The 19,839-nt window shown below is 36.7% G+C and overlaps 1 protein-coding gene across 3 annotated transcripts in view; it reads right to left on the bottom strand.

The window, feature by feature from the left end:
- Window positions 1-14,700: 14,700 nt before the first annotated feature.
- Window positions 14,701-19,839, bottom strand: part of Srp9 (signal recognition particle 9) — a 66,082-nt gene continuing 60,943 nt past the window's right edge. For all 3 annotated transcript variants that reach the window (XM_090399417.1, XM_090399418.1, XM_090399419.1), the window contains exon 4: window positions 14,701-14,893. In XM_090399417.1, coding sequence (XP_090255543.1) covers window positions 14,798-14,893 — 96 coding nt within the window. In that variant the 3' untranslated portion in view covers window positions 14,701-14,797. The remainder of the gene's footprint in view (window positions 14,894-19,839) is intronic.

Below are 19,839 nucleotides of genomic sequence, written 5' to 3'. Positions count from 1 at the left end.
CTCACAATTTTCATGTACAACCTTGCCGTTTCTTGTCATATCCCTATTTCCTTCATTCTGAAGGTTGACAAAAATATCACACTCACGATCCGAAATACACTTCAATTCCGCATTCTCCCTACATTTTCTACACACATTCAATCCTTTATTATCATCTAACCACACTCCGACCGCACTCCGCAAAGCGTACATTTCACAGCTAGTACACTGACTCATTTCTTTTATGCTACCGTTCTTTGATAACGATGGCGAACCTTCATTACTGGCTGCCATTTTCCTTTGCACAGGTGCCATAGTTATCTGTAACGTGTTTTGTCAAATTATACGTTATAACACACCAAAAATAGACGCACTAAAATACGCAAGGCAAACAAAACAAAACTACACAATATTAAGTAATTTGTATCGATAACTGAAAATGATACTTATCTTATCTGGAGCTTGCACGAACACTACACATTACGATTTCATCCAGCGGCGACTTCCCGACATAGATTATGTTATAAAACACTTTACTACACTAACCACGCTAATGAAGCTCCAATAATATACCAAAATTAAACACTTAAGTCCATTAAATTGAATCCAAAACACCAACAAAAAACACAAATCTCTCAGGAGCTCTCCGATAACACGTCCGTTCACCAGCTAGCCTCGACACCAAAATGATTATACGGGAATTGTGGTGAATGAAGTGGAGGTGAGTAGTCTATTGCATAACCTCAATGTCAATATATCTGTGGAATTGGATGGTATACCAGCTCGTGTTGTACGAGAAGCAGCTAAAGAATTGTCAGTACCCTTGACCATTTTGTTTAATTTGAGTCTCGGGTCTGGGTTAGTCCCGAGGGGGTGGAAAGAGGGGAAAATAGTTCCATTGCATAAAGGTGGTTCCAAGACTGCTGTTGTAAATTACCGACCGATTAGCATATATCAGGAATCATTGTCAAGGTCTTAGAGAAATTAGTCAAGAAAAGAATACAGGATTGAATAGATGAAAATGGGATATTGTATGGGGGACAACATGGTTTTGTGAAGGGTAGATCATGCCTCAGTAACTTGCTCACGTTTTATAACACAGTGACGGCTGAACTGGATAGGGGTAATAGGTTTACAGTAATACTACTGGACCGCACCAAGGCTTTTGATAGGATATCACATAGAACCCTAATCAGTAAACTGGAGCAGATGGGGATAGATATAGGGTTGGTGAGATGGATAGGAGGGTGGTTGAAGGAGAGATACCAGAGAGTGGTTTATTCAGGAGTGGAGTCTAAAAGACGGCTTGTGACTAGTGGAGTGCCACAGGGCTCTGTTCTTAGACCACTGCTTTTCAATTTGTTCATCAATGATATAGGAAAGGATCTGAGAGGAAGTGTTCACTTGTTTGCTGATGATGCAGTTGGGTAGAGCAATTATGAGTGCATAGGATGTCAAAAGTTTACAGGATGATTTGGATAGTTTGGAGGACTGGGCTAGGAAAAATGGATGTCAATTTAATGTGCCAAAGTGTAAGGTTATGCACTTTGGGGTGAAAAGAATAGCAGCAGTATATCGCATTGGTGGAACCCAGGAGATTGATGGAGCCAGGGATTTGGGAGTGTTGGTGGATAGGGAATTGAAGTTTAGGGGGCACATTGCAAAAGTGACTAAAACAGCTCACCAAATCACTTGGCTTCTGAAAAATAGTTTAACATGCAGAGACAAACAAGTTGTTGTTCCTCTGTATCGAGCCTTGATAAGACCCCATCTGGACTACTGTGTCCAGTTATGGGCACCAGGGTTTGTTCGTGATGGGGAGGAAGTGGAGAGGATCCAGAGACGAGTGACCAAGATGATAGGTCTGTGGAATGAACCTTATGAGAATAGGTTCAAGATTTGTGGGTTACAGAAATTGGTCGATAGGCGAAGGAGGGGTGATATGATTGAAACATTCAAATTACTGAAGGGTTTCTATAAGATTGATCCAGAAGATATTTTTGAAAATATGACTGGTGGTGGGAGGACTAGGGGCCATGAATGGAAGCTGGGCAAGAGCGTAGTTGACAAGGGTGTTAGAGCTAGGTTTTTTACTTGGAGAGTAGTGAATGAGTGGAATAAGCTTCCAGAGTCTGTTGTGGGTGGTACGACCGTGAATGAGTTCAAGGCAAGGTATGATAGATACTGTGTGAATGCCAAATAGTTATTCTTGACATGATATTAGGGCCTCCCTCGATGAGTCTGTCGACTCCTTGGAGTTGCCCGGAACAATAATAACAAAAACAATCTATAATCCAAGGAAAAGACAGGGATGTCCTCTGTCTCCAACACTTTTTCAATATTTACATTAATGAAATATTAATACAGTGGAAAACCTTAAACAATCAAGGTATAGAAATTTCCCGGAATAACAAAATAAATACACTATTATTTGCAAATGATCAGGTAATAATATCAGATAAGGAAGAAAAGCAATTTACAAAGAGCAATATATAATTTAAACATTATAGTAGAACAGTTTGGAATGAAAATTTCCATAGATAAAACTAAAACAATGGCATTTTGTGGACAAACTCCAGTTAGAAGCAAAATAGTTATTAATAATAAAATAATAGAACAGATAAATACTTTCAATTATCTTGGTTGTGAAATATCATATGAAGTAGAAAAAGACATAAAATTAAAAACTTCAAAATTTTTACAGATTATAGGCTTGATAAATAGAACACTCAACTCAAATATAGCACAAAAAGAAAAGTGCTTGAAAATATACAATACTTTAGCAGTGACCACATCATTATATGGCAGAAATTTGGACAATAAACAAAGAATAAAAACAAGTGAAATGAGATTTATGAGAAGAACTGCAAAATACACATTATTAGATCAAAAAAGGAATGAAGACATTTTAAAAGAACTAAAAACAAAATCAATAGAAGAAAAACTAAACAATTATAAACAAAAATGGACAGGACATGTAAACTGAATGGCCTACACCCAACATCCTAAACAAATACTAAAATATAAGCAAACTAGAAAGAGAAGGCAGGGTAGACCTCAAAAAAGGTTATTGGATGGATAATGAGACCGAACAGACCAATATGGTCTATACCCGTAATTAATGTTAGGATGATGATGATATTGTATAATCCAAACCTATTTTCTTCAATTTATGCAACAGTCTACCATGCTGTATTCTGTCAAAAGCCTTAGCAAAATCATCACGGTGTATCCATTCCCTTTGTCTGGTTCAATGGACATTGTTAATGAATGTAAGCAAGTTGCTAAAACATGACTTTCCCTCAGTAAACCCATTTTGCTCATTGCAAAGTAGAGATTCACTGTCAACCCATTTCTAAATGTGAGCCCTGACCAATTTTTCCAAAATCTTTACCACCACTTGAGATACTAATTGGTTGATAGTTGGATACGTCAGCCTTTGCACCACCCTTGTACAATGGAATTACCATCCATTTCTGCAGAATCTTCCCTGTTCTGAGACTCATATTAAACAGCCTGGTCAAAGGAATAGCCAGTTCAGATGAACTCGTTTAGCACGTGCTGATATCCCATCAGTCCCTACTACTACTGAATTCTTATTCAATTTGTGCAACAGCTCTAAATATCTCGTAATCAAACACCTGCGTTTCTTCATCCAGTGAAGAGGCAGCAGTGAGCTCAATGTTGCATATACCAGGTTGATAGCTTTTAACAAAATGGGCACTCATTAACCGAACAACCTCTCCTGCATCTGTAATCCTCATGTCATCTGGATTTAAAAGAGTTATTCTTTCTTTTATTTGCAGCATATCAATAAAATTCTTGTGGGTTGTCTTTAGCACGTTTGAGCCAGTTTCTTTTCATACTCAGACCTTGCTTTCTGTACAACAGTTGTGACTATTTCAGCCTACTGCTTATAACTTTCATAATGGATGTCACCCTTATGCAAAAGGTATTCCTTCCACATCGTCCTTTCTTACGAATCTCTTGCTTAATAAGATTACACATCCATTTGACTCCTACCCTATTTATTCTTTGAACTCTCAGGACACATTCTGATATCACGTCATTTAGGTATTGTTTAAATGCTTCCCATTGTCGATATTCTTTCCATCCAGCAACTGATCCCATTCCACTGAAGTTAGTAAACTCTTCAGTTGGTCATAATTTCCTGCTTAGTTCAGCATGTAACCTTTTCTGAGTTAAACATTCATAAATTAGTCACTTCCCAAATGAGCACCACATGATCAATGTCACCAACTGGAGGCAGAATAGTTAAGTCTAACTGAAACACCCTCTGACACTATAATCAAATCTAACACTCTTTGACCTTCCGTGTATGTGTGTAGAGGCTTAAGTGCTGTGAGGACATCATGTTGGAGGCTTAATGGATTTTTTACAACACTCAAAAAGAATAATTTAAAAATGCCATCACCATACCCTACATCCGTGGCACATCCGAAAAAATAGCCAAGATACTAAAACAGTGCAACCTACACACAGCATATAAGCCCCACCGCAAACTTGCTACCCTTATCCGTTCTACGAAAGATCAGCTCCCTCCTCTCTCTCTGCCTGGAGTTTACAAAGTTCCCTGTTCCTGTAAGCTGGCGTACTTTGGACAGACAGGCAGATCAGCATCCATCCGTCTAGAGGAACACAAGTCTTACATCTTCAAACACAACTATGGCCATTCAGGCTTGGCTGATCATGTTTTGGACACCACCCACAGGGTATCATGGAAGAAAACCACCATGCTCCACCACAGCAAATTCAAGAAAGAGAGACTTTTCTTAGAAGCAGCAGCAGGTCTCAAAAACCAACCAAATCTCAATAAATACGGATGCATTAAGCTTCCGAAGATTTGGGAAACACTCATCACCAGAGTTCCCACCTTACATTCCAGGCCACCTACTACTGCCCTTAGAGGGCACTCTACCTGGATAGGACTTTAGTGTCACCCACGTGGTTGGGCTTAGTATTGTTTGTTATTTGTGTATATGCTACATTAATTGTTTTTGTAATCCTCGTAGATGTCCTAGTGAATAGGACGAAATATAGTAAGTATTAAATTCTATTTTAATTCTTTTTGAGTGTTGTAAAAAATCCATTAAGCCTCCAACATGATGAAAAACTCTTTGACCTTGAGTTCGTTCTGTTACATGCTGCTTGAGGAAGTTGTCCTGCAACAACTCAATAAATGCATTTTCATTCTTCTCATGAGATTCTACTGCTACCCAATCAATATTTGGATAATTAAAGTCTCCTATTACGATTACTCTTTTTGTGCTCATCTTTTCTATTTGGTGCATTTCTTCATCACCAGCAATCATTCATCATTTCTTCTCCCTCTATTCATTTAAAATGCCTTGATTATAATTTAAATCTAATTTGACAAGAAATTATATTCTTGTATAATCCTTTACACAAGTGTGAGCAGACGAAGTTTGTGCATGTTTGCTACACTTTGGTAATGAATTAAACAAGACTAATTCTTGTGAAGAATTTGCTTTGTAACTATTGTAAAGACTTTCTACCTCTATCTCTGATCCGCAGTATAAAGTGATACTTATTTTTTGTTTCTTACTCCTACTATATGAAAAATATATGATGATTTCTTCATTAATTCAACTTTGATATCTTCCTAGGGCTGGCTCTCATTGATGAGATCTCAAAGGTTGGAATTGGTATGATAATGACCCCCTCCCAATAATGTTTTTGAATTATGGGATACTGAGGTAACTGATGTAAAAGTCAATAGCCTCTGTATACAAATACCCCAGTCATGAAGATACTTCATATGCAAACTTCGTTTGCTTACACTTAGGCAGAGAATTAAACAATATAATTTGTCTTTGTAATTATTTTGTAATGAAGTGCAAACACTTCATACAAAATTAGCATACTAAATGCAGTCAAATAATTATTATGGGGGACTTTGTGAAGAGGACATAGACTGTAAGGAGGCAAAAGATCACAGAGCCAGAAGGATAACTTTAATGAGCTGATGGAATTTATTCACCCACTAAGAGATAATTACTTGAAACAGGATAATTACTTGGAGGGGACATGAGGATTGAGAGTAGTGGATCTGTCTTTCTATCACAGAATCAGATCTGTCCATAAGCAATCCACACTGCACCCAAATGGGGAAAGAGTGATCAAGTGGTCTTGTGTTTGTGAGATTGTCAACCATGTAGAATCGTCAGTTAAAAAGAAATACATGTGGAATTACTCGACAGGTGATTATGATAGGGCTTATGAGATAGCTTGAAATAGTGCTATGGCATAAGAATGTGTAAGGGAATGATATTAGCAGTGCATGGGAGATGTTCAAAAGGAAGCAATATCAAACTATTTCCAAGGTCATGAGGATAAAAATCAAGTAGGAGTAAGATAAATGAGCAATATCATCAAGCTGAAAAAAAGCATGGCAAAGGAAATCTCAGAGTTCTTTTGCTATGTCATAAGTAAGAGGAAGAGTAACCATGGAAAGAAAACTTTACCAAGTGCCTATGGGCAAAATAATTTCATTGTATAAAGAAGGCTCCACAACTGCAGTAGCAAGTTACAGACCAATCAGCATCTCAGAAGTAGAGGTAAAGGTACTGGAAAAGTTCGGCTAAGAATTCAGGAATGGGTAGATAAGGATGTGATAATCTATGGGGAACAGCATGGTTTTGGATAGGGTAGATCATGGCTTAGTAACTTAATAACTTTGATAACAGAGTTGGATGAAGGAAATGACTATGAGATAATTTTGCAAAGACATTTCACAGGATACTATAAAAATAATCATAATTTACAATTATGAATCTTATTACAATTGTTTCTCTATTTTAATGCATTAATTTTGGATTTATAACATGTACATCAGCACTTGTGATGTGGCCTGTATTGATATATTATTACAAAAATGAAATATAAAGCATTTGAAATTGATATACTCGCTAGATTTTGATAGTTTGTAATAATTTTTAATCTTCTTTATTGTAATATAAAATTGTTAAGTGTTGAGATATTTGTTGTTGTTTCTGAAGACATTCACTAACGGAGACAATATGACAGCCATTATACGTAACTACTTGCTTGCTATTTACATGAAGTATGCATACTCGCTGAGGAGTTTAATGGATGATTGACGGCTGACAGAGAGAGCATTCAGTATCAGAGTGCTCTCTCTGTCAGCCGTCAATCATCCATTAAACTCCTCAGCGAGCATGTGTACTTCATGTAAATAGCAAGCAAGTAGTTACGTAGAATTTTGTTCTTAGGAAGTTTTTAAGTTTTACATGACAGTCGGGAGAATATTAATAGAAGATTCGGAAAAGGAATCGTAGAACCGAGTCATTAAATTGGAGCAGTTGAGACCGTCAACAAGTAAAAGAAGATATTGCAGCTGATGCTCTAATTGAATGTTCGAGGAAACTTTGAATGGAAAGTTTCATCTTCTGTCTTAAGTACACCAGATTACTACGAAAAAAACAATTGCTGAAATTTGAAACTGTAAAGTGGCTTAACATGAAGAGCCCAACTTAGTTATGTTGTTTATGAAGTAGTAGAAGAAACTTCTTTCTCTGGTACAAACATTAGTAAATTTTGCATCAAATAGAACTGCAGGAGGTAAGAATATTTATACTTCAGTGAGACAGGAGGAATAATATTGTATGCTACGTAAGGTAAGGGAGATTAAAAAAAAAAAGGATCCCATGGAAAAGAAGAAAATTTTATATTTTTGGAAAGGGCCTAAGAAAGATACCGACTCTGATGCACATTTTTGTTGTGGAAAAAAAAGATGCGTAGTCTGGTAGATGTGATTAAGTATATGTCAAACAATCCAATAATAGAATGAATAATTTTTAATATTTTTGGATAAGAAAATCTCTAAAGTGTAGATTTATTTTAGTTTCATTAAATGTATATATATGTTTTTCTATTTGGTCTTGAGTCAATAATTTTCCAGATTCTAAAAGAAATAGATAAAAGTCATTGCACCAATCAGAATTGAACCCTTGTATAAATACTAAACACTCGATATATAAAGATCTCTTTATTGAAATGAATAAAAAAATAAACAATACCATATGGAACTCTTGAACAAATTGGAACTAACTGGGATGGATATAAAATTTGTGATTTGGACATGAAGGCCATAATAGTATATGGAAGAGCAGAATCCAGGAGAAATCAAGTGGCTAACAGTGTGCCACAAGGCTATGTGCTGGGACCACTGTTGTTTAATTTGTACATAAATGATACAGAAAATGATGATGATGAAAAGTGGAAGTGTGTTAAGTTATGCATTCTGGAATGAAAAGGTTACAAGCTATGTATCACACAGATGAAGGTGTACTCTAGGAAATTGATGAAGCCAAGTGTTTGGGGATGGTGGTAGATAGACAGTTGAAGTTAAGAGGGAATACTGCTAAGGTGGCCAAGGTATATCAGAGGATAATTGGATTACTGAAGACTACACTAACAAGCAGAGATAAGGAAGTTATGATTCCTTTTTTTTTTTTTTTTTTAACCTTGATACATTCACACCTGGCTTAATGCTCAAGTCTGGTCAACTGGTTTCTTGGGAATGAGAAAGTGGTGGAGGGGATCCAGAGGTGAATGACAAAGATGGTAAGTGGTCAGTGGAATGCACTCTATGATAACTGAGAGTTTGCGAGTTGCAAAAGTTGGTTGATAGGTAGGAAAGCAGGGATATGATAGAAACATTTAAGTTACTAAAAGGATTTTTATAGGACTGATGCAGAGGAAATTTCAGCACTTGGTCAGAAGAGATAAACAAGAGGTCATCTCTGGAAATTGAGTAAGAGTATGATTAATGATTTTTTGCTTGGGAGTGGTGAATGGGTTGTCAATTTGTCAATCTGTTGTGAGTGCTTTATTGATGAGCCTAAGAAGAGGTATGATAGATATTTTGTATATACATTATCTACAAAATATCTATGACACATTAGGCCTCTCACGGTGAGTTTGGACTCAATGGAGGTTCCTATACAACATTACTACATATTCACTACCCCCCCCCCTCCAAAAAATAACATAAAATTAGGCTTGATCTATCACTTTAGTATCACTGGACAGCTGTGGTATGTTGGGAACTTCCTTCCTGATTTATGCTTACATCCATGTGTTCAAAGATGTACTTGATGGAATAGGTTGGTTAATCCTTATTCATGGAGTGTCCTATGTCTGTAGTACACTGCATGTGTCCTTCCAGCCAGTTTGTCTATTTTGAGGATCAAAAAACCCCTGAGTTTCTGGAGGAAAATAACTCTCCACTTCATATCAGACCAGCTAACTCACCATTTTATTTTGAAGACACCTGATAACATACAGGATTTGAACCCAGGTCTTCCAAGTAAAGGGTTCATATTGGGAAGTACTGCTTACAAATTATGCTGGCAACACATCAAAACTGAACTTCATAAAACATGAAACTTTTGCTGAGCCAGTCAAACTGTTGTTCAAGTTCCATCTGCAGTATACGTTGAAGGATTATTGGTGGAATGACAACTTGGGGCAAAAGGAGGGTTATTAGAATTATCCAACAAATTAATCTCTATCACCGGTGAAGAATAATTTTTCACACATTTCTGACTAACAGATATGACCAAATCAAGAATAAGAATTTCTTAACTAGCAGCACAGCACACCTTGCTGGTGACATTCAAATGCAAAGTATGCCTTAATGGTCTCTGAACAGCTCTAATAGCACTAAGGCACTTTGCTATTGCATCGGTATATTTTACAGATGGCTATCCTTTTGGGAAATGTGTCACCCATGTTTTACTCTTTCTTCATTTCTGATGAAGAAATATTAAAAAACACTTTACTGTCACTGCAAACTATGCACAGCATGCTTTGTATAAGAGTACGCCAACTAATACCTAAGAAGGTATTCATTCAAGTGATATTCCTGAAAATGAGAATCGAGTCGGGGTTTAAAACATTATCACAGTAACCCTCTGCATACTATTCAAGATATTCACAAAACAACCATACATGTTGGGATTCTAATCAGCTGAATAGCTGGCCTACTTGGTCAAGTGGAACACCACTTCACTTCCACTCTCCAACCATCATGACAAAAAGGGTCGTCAACCTTTACTTCTAGGTAAGGAAAAGAAACTGGATATCAAACAAAAAACCACTTTGGCCTTTGTATAGGCATATGATGGCATTCATTGTAAAAAAAAAAAAAAAAGGTATATTTTTAAAGTAGCAATACTTGGTACAGTAAATTTGGTGATTAAGTTCAATGTAGTCAAGTGGTTCTGCATAAGAAATGCTAGACTTCTCAAATTGGTCTGCAAATAAATAATCCAGTTGACATGAACTGCACTAGATTGTACCTGGATGGAGTCGGGGTATGGTAGTGTTCTGGTGGGATGGGCACAGCTGAGGCCATGTATGGACAGGTGTCGGAAGCTCCATGTGAGATACATGTTAATGAGTCTGTCACTTCCTGTGTTGCATGTCCCTGCTCTGTAATTAAATTTCTAACATTACCAACAAATCTGAAAACACACCCCAACTCAACATTACCAGAGTTAAAGATTGGTACTATCAACATAAAAAGCCTGAATGGCAAAGAAATGGAGCTAGCTGAGGAATTAGATAAGTACCAGATCGACATAATAGGGGTGACTGAAACAAAAAAGATAAAAACTGGTGAGATCTTTCTGAGCAATAAATACAAAATGTTATATTCAGGCAATGACAATCAAGGAAAAGAAGAAGTAGCCATAGTATTCAACACAAAATACGAGGCTAATCTTCTTGAATAGCAGTCAGTCCCAAGTAGAGTAATGTGGGCAAATATGAGAATGGGGAACTGGACAATGAGACTTATTTGTGCATATGGTCCCACAGAAAGTTCTACTAAGGTAGAAGTGGAGGAATATTGTGAGGCTTTAGAAAAAGCAACTGACACAATGAAAAAGGAAAAGTTGGTCCTTGTTGGGGATCTAAATAGTAGAGTAGGAAATGATTGTGAGACATACAAAAATATTTTGGGAAAATTGGAGAAAAGAGCAAAGCTAATAATAATGGCAAATATCTGTTGGATTTCTGCTGAGGAAATGGACTGGTTATTACTAACACCATGTTCCAACATAAAAATGTGCACAAATTCACATGGAGAGAAGAGGAAAGGAATAAGAAAAGTCTCGTTGACTATGTTATTGTTGATAGTGATGTTTTCTCCCTGGTTCAGGACACCAGAGTGTACAGAGGATTTGAAATTGGAAGAGATCACTATTTAGTTTTCAGGGATAAAATTGAATTTCATATTGAAAAGAATAACATGTAAGAAAGTTTTAAATCAAATAAAAGTTGAGCAGCTCTCAGATGTGAACTGTAGACTAAAATACACAAAGATTATTGAAGAAAATTAAAGAGTTTGAGAACAGGAATCAAACCTCGGAGATTCAGTGGCAAGCCTTGAAAAAAGCCCTGATCGATTCAGCTAGAGAGGCATGTGGTGAAGTTGTCTGCAAGGATAGAAAAATTAGAACTCCATGGTGGACACAGGAAGTTAAAGAGGCAGTGAAGGAAAAGACGAAAGCATAACAAAAGTTCCTGGCAAATAAGTCAGCTTGTGCGCTTAGAGAATACAGAGACAAATGAAAGAATGCTAAACACTGTGTCAAACTAGCTAAACAAAAGTCATGGGAGGACTTTGGCAAGAACATAGAAAATAAATATCAAGAAACTGGTAAGATAATCTGGAGGTTGTTGAAGAAGGTTAGAAATGGAGGAAAGAGTGCTGTAAAAGGAGTTAGAGATGATAAAGGTGACATGAAAATGGAAGGAAAAAAAGATATCCTTGAAGTATGGAGTAATTACTTCGGAAAATTGCTAAATGAAACACGCAGTGATAGCACAGTGGTAAAAAAACACTCAAATGGCATACAGTCAGGAATACATATCCATAACTGAAGTAGAAAAAGCCATCAAAGGCTTGAAATGTGGAAAGGCAGCAGGAGTAGATGATATTCGACCAGAAATGCTGAAGTATGGTGGTATAAGACTCTTACAGTGGCTGCACTGCATAATTCAGAAAGCCTGGGCAGAGGGACGCATTCCCGATGATTGGAGTAGAGCTCTCATAGTACTATATAAAAAGGGAAATAAAACTGATCGTGAGAATTACAGAGGTATTTCCCTACTGAGTGTTCCTGGCAAGATCTATGTAAGTATACTTGAGAAACGGTTGAGAAGAAAATGTGGAAGAAAAGCTTGGAGAAGAACAAGCTGGATTCAGGCCAAATAGAGGCTGTCAGGATCAGATCTTCAAGGATCTGATCCTGATCTGATACGACAAATAGTCGAGAAAGCATGGGAATATAACAAAGATCTGTATTTAAGTTTTGTCGATTTGGAAAAGGCATATGACAAGGTGCCAAGAGAGAAACTATTCAATACGCTACAGTTATATGGTGTCAATGGGGCATTATATCAAGCAATACTTAGTCTTTATTTGAAGACTTGAATTGAAGGAAGTACATTATCCCCTCTGTTATTCATTATCTATATGGATCACATTATGAAAGAAAGTGTTATTAAACATGATATCAAAATTGGAGATGTTAATGTCAGCTCTTTGCTTTATGCAGATGATGTTATACTTCTAAATAAATCTGCTACAAGTCTGCAAGATTCTCTTACTAAATTGAATAACTGTTGTAACAGATATGATATGAAGGTCAGTAATAAAAAGACAAAGACAATGAAAATAGGCAGAATCATTGAAAATGTCAACTGTGTTGTGAATGGAGAACCTGTGGAACAAGTAAAACATTTCAGCTACTTAGACATGATTTTAATGAAGATGGTAAATTAAATATAGAAATAGATAACAGAATCAACCAAGCTGGTATGGTGGGAAGTCAACTGAATAAATTCATATGGAAGAAGAGAGAAATTAGTCGGAACACTAAATTAGCTGTATACAAGACAGTGTTCAAACCAGTTTTAACTTATGGATCCGAGAGCTGGGTCAGAAGTAAAACACTTGACCAAAGATTAGAGACTGCAGATATGAGCGTCCTGAGAAAGATTAGAGGCGTGAACAGATGGCATCAATGGCAATATCATATTAAAAACGAGGATATTAGGAAAGAACTAGACATTGTCAGCATCCTCGAATGCATTAGCAGAGCTAATCTCAGGTGGTATGGTCACTTGAACAGAATGGGCAAAGAAAGATTAGCAAAACAAGTGTTTTCTGCCAGGTTGGCAGGAAAACGACCCGGAGGAAGACCAAAATATAGGTGGATTGATATGGTACAAAGTACCTTAGACGATAGAAATATAAGAGCTGATAATGTTGGAGTCTTGACAAGTAACAGACTGATGTGGAGGAAAATTGTAGATAGGAAGCTAGATGATGTAATTTTTTTCATGTAGTACTATCATATCCTGTACACCCCTTAAGGGTACCTGCCAGGAATTGGATGATGATGAACATTACCAACAATGAAATTTATCATGAAGAAAAAAATACAGTAACACTGCTGATCAGAAAAAATCTTGCACAAAAAATACAATCAAGACACTTTTTTCATCTCTGCTTTCACTTATGAGCACCACTACTTGCAAGCATCTAAACCAGTGCTGCAATGCTAACCTTAACTACATTCCACCTGAACTATCCGAACTTACACAATTCATCCAAAACTTGACACTTTACATGATTCCTTCTGTAAAGAAAGCACTGTGTGCTATATTCTTGTTTTAATCCTTAATTAATTGTAAACACAGAAAGTGTGCATGCAAAGTATCTTCACAACAAGTCTACTTGTATATAGGGGCTGTTGGCTTCACATCAATTGCTTTGTTATCCTATAATGCAAAAGAACACTTCCTTATGGATGTGTATATTGCTACGTTATGGGAAGGATCACTACAGACCAGTTTCAACTGATATGAGGTCTCATCAGTGTAAGCCAGACCCAGGAAGATACTGTGGTTGAATCAATACAGAATTCATATTTTCCATATACAAGTAGAAAAATGGTGTATCACATTAGTAAAATACTCTTCATCATAGAAAGTTGTAGGATTTTATGTGCAAAAAATCTCGTGAAGTTACTTCACACACAACCTTTGTTTGCTCACACTTGGGTAAGGATTAAGACAATACATACAATTTGTCAAGTATAATGTACTTTATAAATAAGTTATACACAAAGTATAGCTACTTACCTCTGAAATTAAGTTCATTTACCTCTTGAAAAATACATAAAAAAAGCATCAAGTGTAAATAAAGTTAATAACTGTGATTTCAAGTTTGCCAAGCAATTCAAAACAACCTCATATCACACCTGTGTTGCACTTAATCCAACAATGGATGCTTCTATTAGAACAGAATAAATTAAATCTGCAAGAGTAAGTGAGTAATGCATGCACTCTATGGTATAGTGGTTAATAATAGCTGATCTTAAAGCTGCAGTCTCATATTGAATGGATATTTAAAGCCACAGAGAAGAAAGTATTTTCTTCTCTGTGGCTTTAAATATCACACGCAACAATCCTAAATTCTGTCTTTTTTTGGGGGGGGGGGGGTATTGTTATTAACAATTATAACCTTCAGCAATAAAAGACAAACTACAATACTGATATAATCACATGTTTGCTGCTCTTGCTTTAAAGAGAGAGAGCATGTTTTGCAAATTTTTAATAATCAGCTATTCAGGAATCAAATTTATGGCATATACAACTTTAATCAAATCTTAGCATACAAAAAGAGTATTTTGGCAGTTGTGTAATATGTACCCATAATTATTTGCATATCTAAATATTATTTTTCTTTTGAGGCCATGTGTCTCATCAACTGACTGGTCAATTTCTCAATCTTCTTCACATCTTGCGCATGTTCTGTCAAATACTGCAAACACTAAAACATAAATTTCTTTAGATGTATATCATAATATTAAATTGTATTTTAATCTCAAAATTATATCTTATTAAGATTTAACTTGTATATGAAAAAAAAAAAAACAACTGAAATTCATGATGTAGTTTTATATGTTAAATAAAAAATTAATTTTCTCATGCAAGTTACATGCCATTTACAAATCATTCAGCATTATCATCTCAGAAGTTAAATGGTACATGTAGAGATATTTTGAAAATAGGTAAACAATGCTAACATTGTTTACCTATTCCAGTGACAGAACAGAACAAATATTACATAAAGAAATGAATTATCAACAGAAACTAAGAAGCATCTATCTGCTACAACTTTAATGTAAAAAACACTACTGCAAAAAAACAAGGAGTATAAATATTGAATGTAGTTTTTGCAAAGTTAATATTTTGACAATATTATTTAGAAGTCATCGTGGATACACTACAACACCACATCTGTTGATACACTTACAAAGCACAAATGATGCTGAATTAGCTGTTACCTAGCAAATGTGAAGTGCAGCTCAGTAAAAACTGACAACACACACACACACACACACACACTCTGCTTGGAAAGACGTTAATGGACACCATAGTGTGAGGAACAAACAGTCATGCTTCCCACCTTATAAGATGTAGGACCTCCTGTCACTGCAATGACCGAGATGTCCCTTGAACTCACCTGATGCTTCAATTCATCCCACAGGTGTTCACAAAGTAGGGTTGAGATCGGGACTCTGTGGACACCAGTTAAATGTGGTGATGTTCATGTCCACAAGCCATGCAGTTGCAGCAAGCAGCCTTATGACACAGTGAGCTGTCTTGCCTGAAAGAGATAATGGTCAGTTTCATAGAAACTCCACAAAGTAGGAAGATTGCATTGTCCAGAATGTTCAGATACCTCTCTGAGTTCAATGTTTATGGTACCACAAAACAAATTCAGAGACCAAACCAGGATAAACAGAACTATACCATCATACCACTACCTCTAAATTTCATAGTTGGGATTATGCGCTATGGTAAGAGACGTTCACTGCATCAGCCACATCCATCTGCATGGTAGATAGTTTAGCATGATTCATTGCTCCATAACACAGTTTTCCCAGTTTCCAGTCTCACTGTACACACTCTTTGCACCAGTGAAGACAATGCTGCATGTTCATTCAGGTGATGTGGGGGCTTGCATATTGTGGTCCTACCATAGAAACCCATGTTGCAAGCCTTGGTTCTGAATATTTTGTACATATTAGTGTTCCAATCGATGCTTGGAACTCTGCATTCAATGTGTCAGCTGACAAATGACAGTTTTTTTACATATTATCTTTTGTAGCACTCAACAGTCACATTTGATGAGTGTCATAGATTGTCAACTGCAGTTAGCACTTACAGTTGACTTCTTGCATTTCCATCTCAGTATGATATCACTGACTATTGACCTGGGATGACCCAATTTGTGAAACAGATAGACCTGCAACATGGTTGTATGGCACGATACACCTTGGCCATGGGGCATGTCCATTTATTTCTTTCCAAGCAGTGCACGCACGCGCATTAATTCTTGAACATGTTTACTTTAAGAGTAAACTTGGCATCAACTATACTAACAACCAGCAAAATATGACACCTGAAGAAAATACAGTGAGTGAACATACAAAAATGCTTAGCAAGAGTCATCACACCCTGTAAGGGACAATCAAATATCACTAATGATGCAATGCACATACTACTGAATTGGAATCAAGCCAAAAACATGTCAGACGGTTGCAAAAAAAGTCAATATGAGTGATGAAACTATTCATTTGTATCAAAATAAAATGGTGTGTGCACTCAGCAATAGGTTCCACAAACTCACTGTTGACAGACTATCAACTTGTTTGTTGTTGCTTTTGTGTTACAATTAATTATTTCTGGTTTGTTTTTTGACATGTAATGAAAAGTGGCTAATTATAACACCAATAATGATTGTATCATTCATCGTGGAATTCTTCCCCCCACACACACAATCCAACTTTTGCTGTGATGGAAATTGACATAATTATAGTGGTTCATGACTAACTATTCCAGAAATAATGTGCACTGGTTAATCACAAAGCACTATGTTCTTTCATTGCAATGCAAAGTTTAGTACAAGTCACCTGCAACAGGCTCCAAAGCCTTGGTCAGAAAATCTGAAAATTTTGAAAAGCCAGACAGCCGTTTGGCTTTTCATCTTAGTTATAATATATAGGCACACCTGACGGCATTTGTATAGTGAAGGTATGTAAGTTCTTTTCACTTAAACTTTGATATCATCCAGGTCTACCTACTCACTGATGAGACCTCAAAAAAGGTTGAAACCGGTATATAATATAATGATAGTATTACATTTCCTAGGAGCTGTGTTTTTACATTATGAGAAAATATCAAGGATGGTGAGGGAACTTGCTCCACCTTTGCTTCGAGTTGCCTTGGTGTTGTAATACGAAGTGGTCACTTACATTTGGATTCGCCGATAGTTCTTCAGCATGAAACTCATAGATCGTGGTTCTCGATCTTAGAATTTCGCTTACTGGCTGTAAAACAACAAGGGATTTTTATCCCCTTAATTTTTTATCTGAAAATTTTGTTTTTCCAGCTCTTATTAATCATGTGTGTCTATGTCCCCACCATAATGCTCGATTATCTCTTGACCTTTGAGCAACTTACCAAATGTTTTGAATTTTTGTATGTTTTATATTTAAATTTCTGCATACTATTTTTTCTTTAGAGTAGGGGTCGGCAACACAGGGCTTGCAGACACCCAAGTGCCTGTGAAGCATTTTTAAAGTGCCCGCCACTGTACCAGATATTGAAGCATTGAACAACCTTCAAATTTTATAGTACACATGCAAACTGCACATCACCAGTTATAGGTTATGCACTTCTGTCGCACTAGGCTAGTAGCCTGAATTCTTTTCTAGAGTGACAAAGTGACAATTATAAAATGATATAATATTAAGATCACATCAAAATAAGGAAACATTTGGAATTTAGTTGATAAAAATAGCTATCCCTATTTTAAGAAAATGTGTTCTTAAAATATATTCTTACTGTGCTTTTTTTTTTCAAATATGAAGTATTTGAAATCCATGTATCGATCACATCTCAATGATTCTCATTTAGACAACTGCCTAAGAACCGGAAATTCCAGTTACGTGCCAGATTATAATAAGTTAGTTAAATATCTGCAATGTCAAGTATCAGATTAATGTTTTAAGTACATACTTAAGTTTGTAAGTAGAATTTTGTATTAATAAATTCATTTAAAATAAATATGTATTGAATGTACTTTAAGCTTACAACTTCCCCACCAGCAAAATTAAGGTAAAATGCCCTTTGACTAGTGACTAATAAATTATTTAAGGAATTTACAATATAGACTGGAATATTAATAAAAGAAACTTTAATGAATACTTTCTATATTTCGGCAATGTCACATTACCATCTTCATGGGAACATAACTATGACACATGCACGCAGGCACTACAAAAAAAAGCAAATGAGGCAGAAGAGAGACAACTAACGTTGTTCCTTGAGTCCTAAAGGTGCCCCCTAGCGAGCTATATTGGGTTGTCTTGGCTGGTGGGCTGAAGTTCTCACGATGCAGGCTTCCCAAATTTGAGGCAGTCTCATGCACCCAAATTTGTTGAGGTTTAGGAAGTTTTTTTAGAGCTTAGGCTGATTCCATGAACAGTCTTTCATATTTAAATTTGCTGCAGTGTATTAACGTGGCTTTCTTCCAACGTATTCTGTGGCAGGTATCCAGAGCATGGTCTGCCAGACCAGAGTGACTGTACTGGTGAAACCAGATGCAGTCTTTGTGTTCTGAAATCCTGACATTTGCTGTCCTGTCTGTTTGGCCAAAGTAGGACAGTTTACAACTGCAAGGGACCTGGTATACACCAGGTAGGTCTGGGGGAGGTTTTAATATTTTTTGGATTTTTGGATAAGAAAGTGTTAAGGATGTGGTTTAGTTCAGTGGTTAGGGCATTGTCATCTGAACAGATTAATTTTGCCCTATTATATGGTGTTTTTACAACCCCATATTGTTGTGAGGGGGGGGGGATTGCTGGTGAATGTATCTGCCTGTATGGGTGGGTTTTCTGTAAACAGAGAAAACCAAGGATCCATCAGGCTGGTGAGTGATTAGATTGTCTTGGAAAGAGAGTCTGTTGTTTTCTTCTTTTTCCAAGGTGAACTGGATTTAAGTGGACTTGTTTAAGTGTGTTAAGAAGGAGTGGAGTGTCTCTGAGCCATTTTCCAAATAGCAAACACATCATCAACATAGCAAAGCCAAATATTGGGTTTCTGTGGGGCTGAGTTTAAGGCTTTCTCTTCAAAAGTCTCCATAAAAAGTTGGCCAGGGAGGGTGGTGAACCCATGGCAGTCTCCTCTATCTGTTTGTAGAATTTTCCTTGCCAAACGAAATAGCCCGTGTTCATTGTGAACTGAAATAGGGCTGAGATATTGGGAGGAAATTTGGCTTGGATGGGCTCTAAGGTTTCCTTGAGTGGGACATTTGTGAATGGGGAGGAGACGTCAAAACTGACCATAAAGTCAGTATGTTGGAGTGAGAGGTTTTCTATACTGGCTTTGAAGTGGGCTGAGTTTTTTATGCATGATGGTGTGTTGCCAGTATAGTGTGTGAGCGCTTTGGCTAAATGTTTGGCTAATTTGTATGTGGGGGAATCAATGCCATTCATTTTGTTTATGTATTTTTGGAAGTCCATATAATTAGGGGAGTCCTGAAGTTAAAAGGTTTTAGTTTGTTGGTAACTTCCACAGGCCAAGAAGTGACCTTCTTAAGGAGCCTTTGGAGTGTTCTAATTTGGGAGCTGGTGGGATTATACTCAATAGGGAGGTAGGTAGCCCAATCTAACAATAAAGCATTAAGCTTACCTGTGTAGTCGGTTT

The sequence above is a fragment of the Typopeltis vanoorti genome, chromosome 10, assembly GCF_054136105.1.
Source record: "Typopeltis vanoorti isolate ZY-2024b chromosome 10, IOZ_Tvanoo_1.0, whole genome shotgun sequence".
NCBI lineage: Eukaryota > Metazoa > Arthropoda > Arachnida > Uropygi > Thelyphonidae > Typopeltis > Typopeltis vanoorti.
Note: the sequence above shows the minus strand (reverse complement) of the source record. Positions and strands in the feature narration are given on the sequence as shown.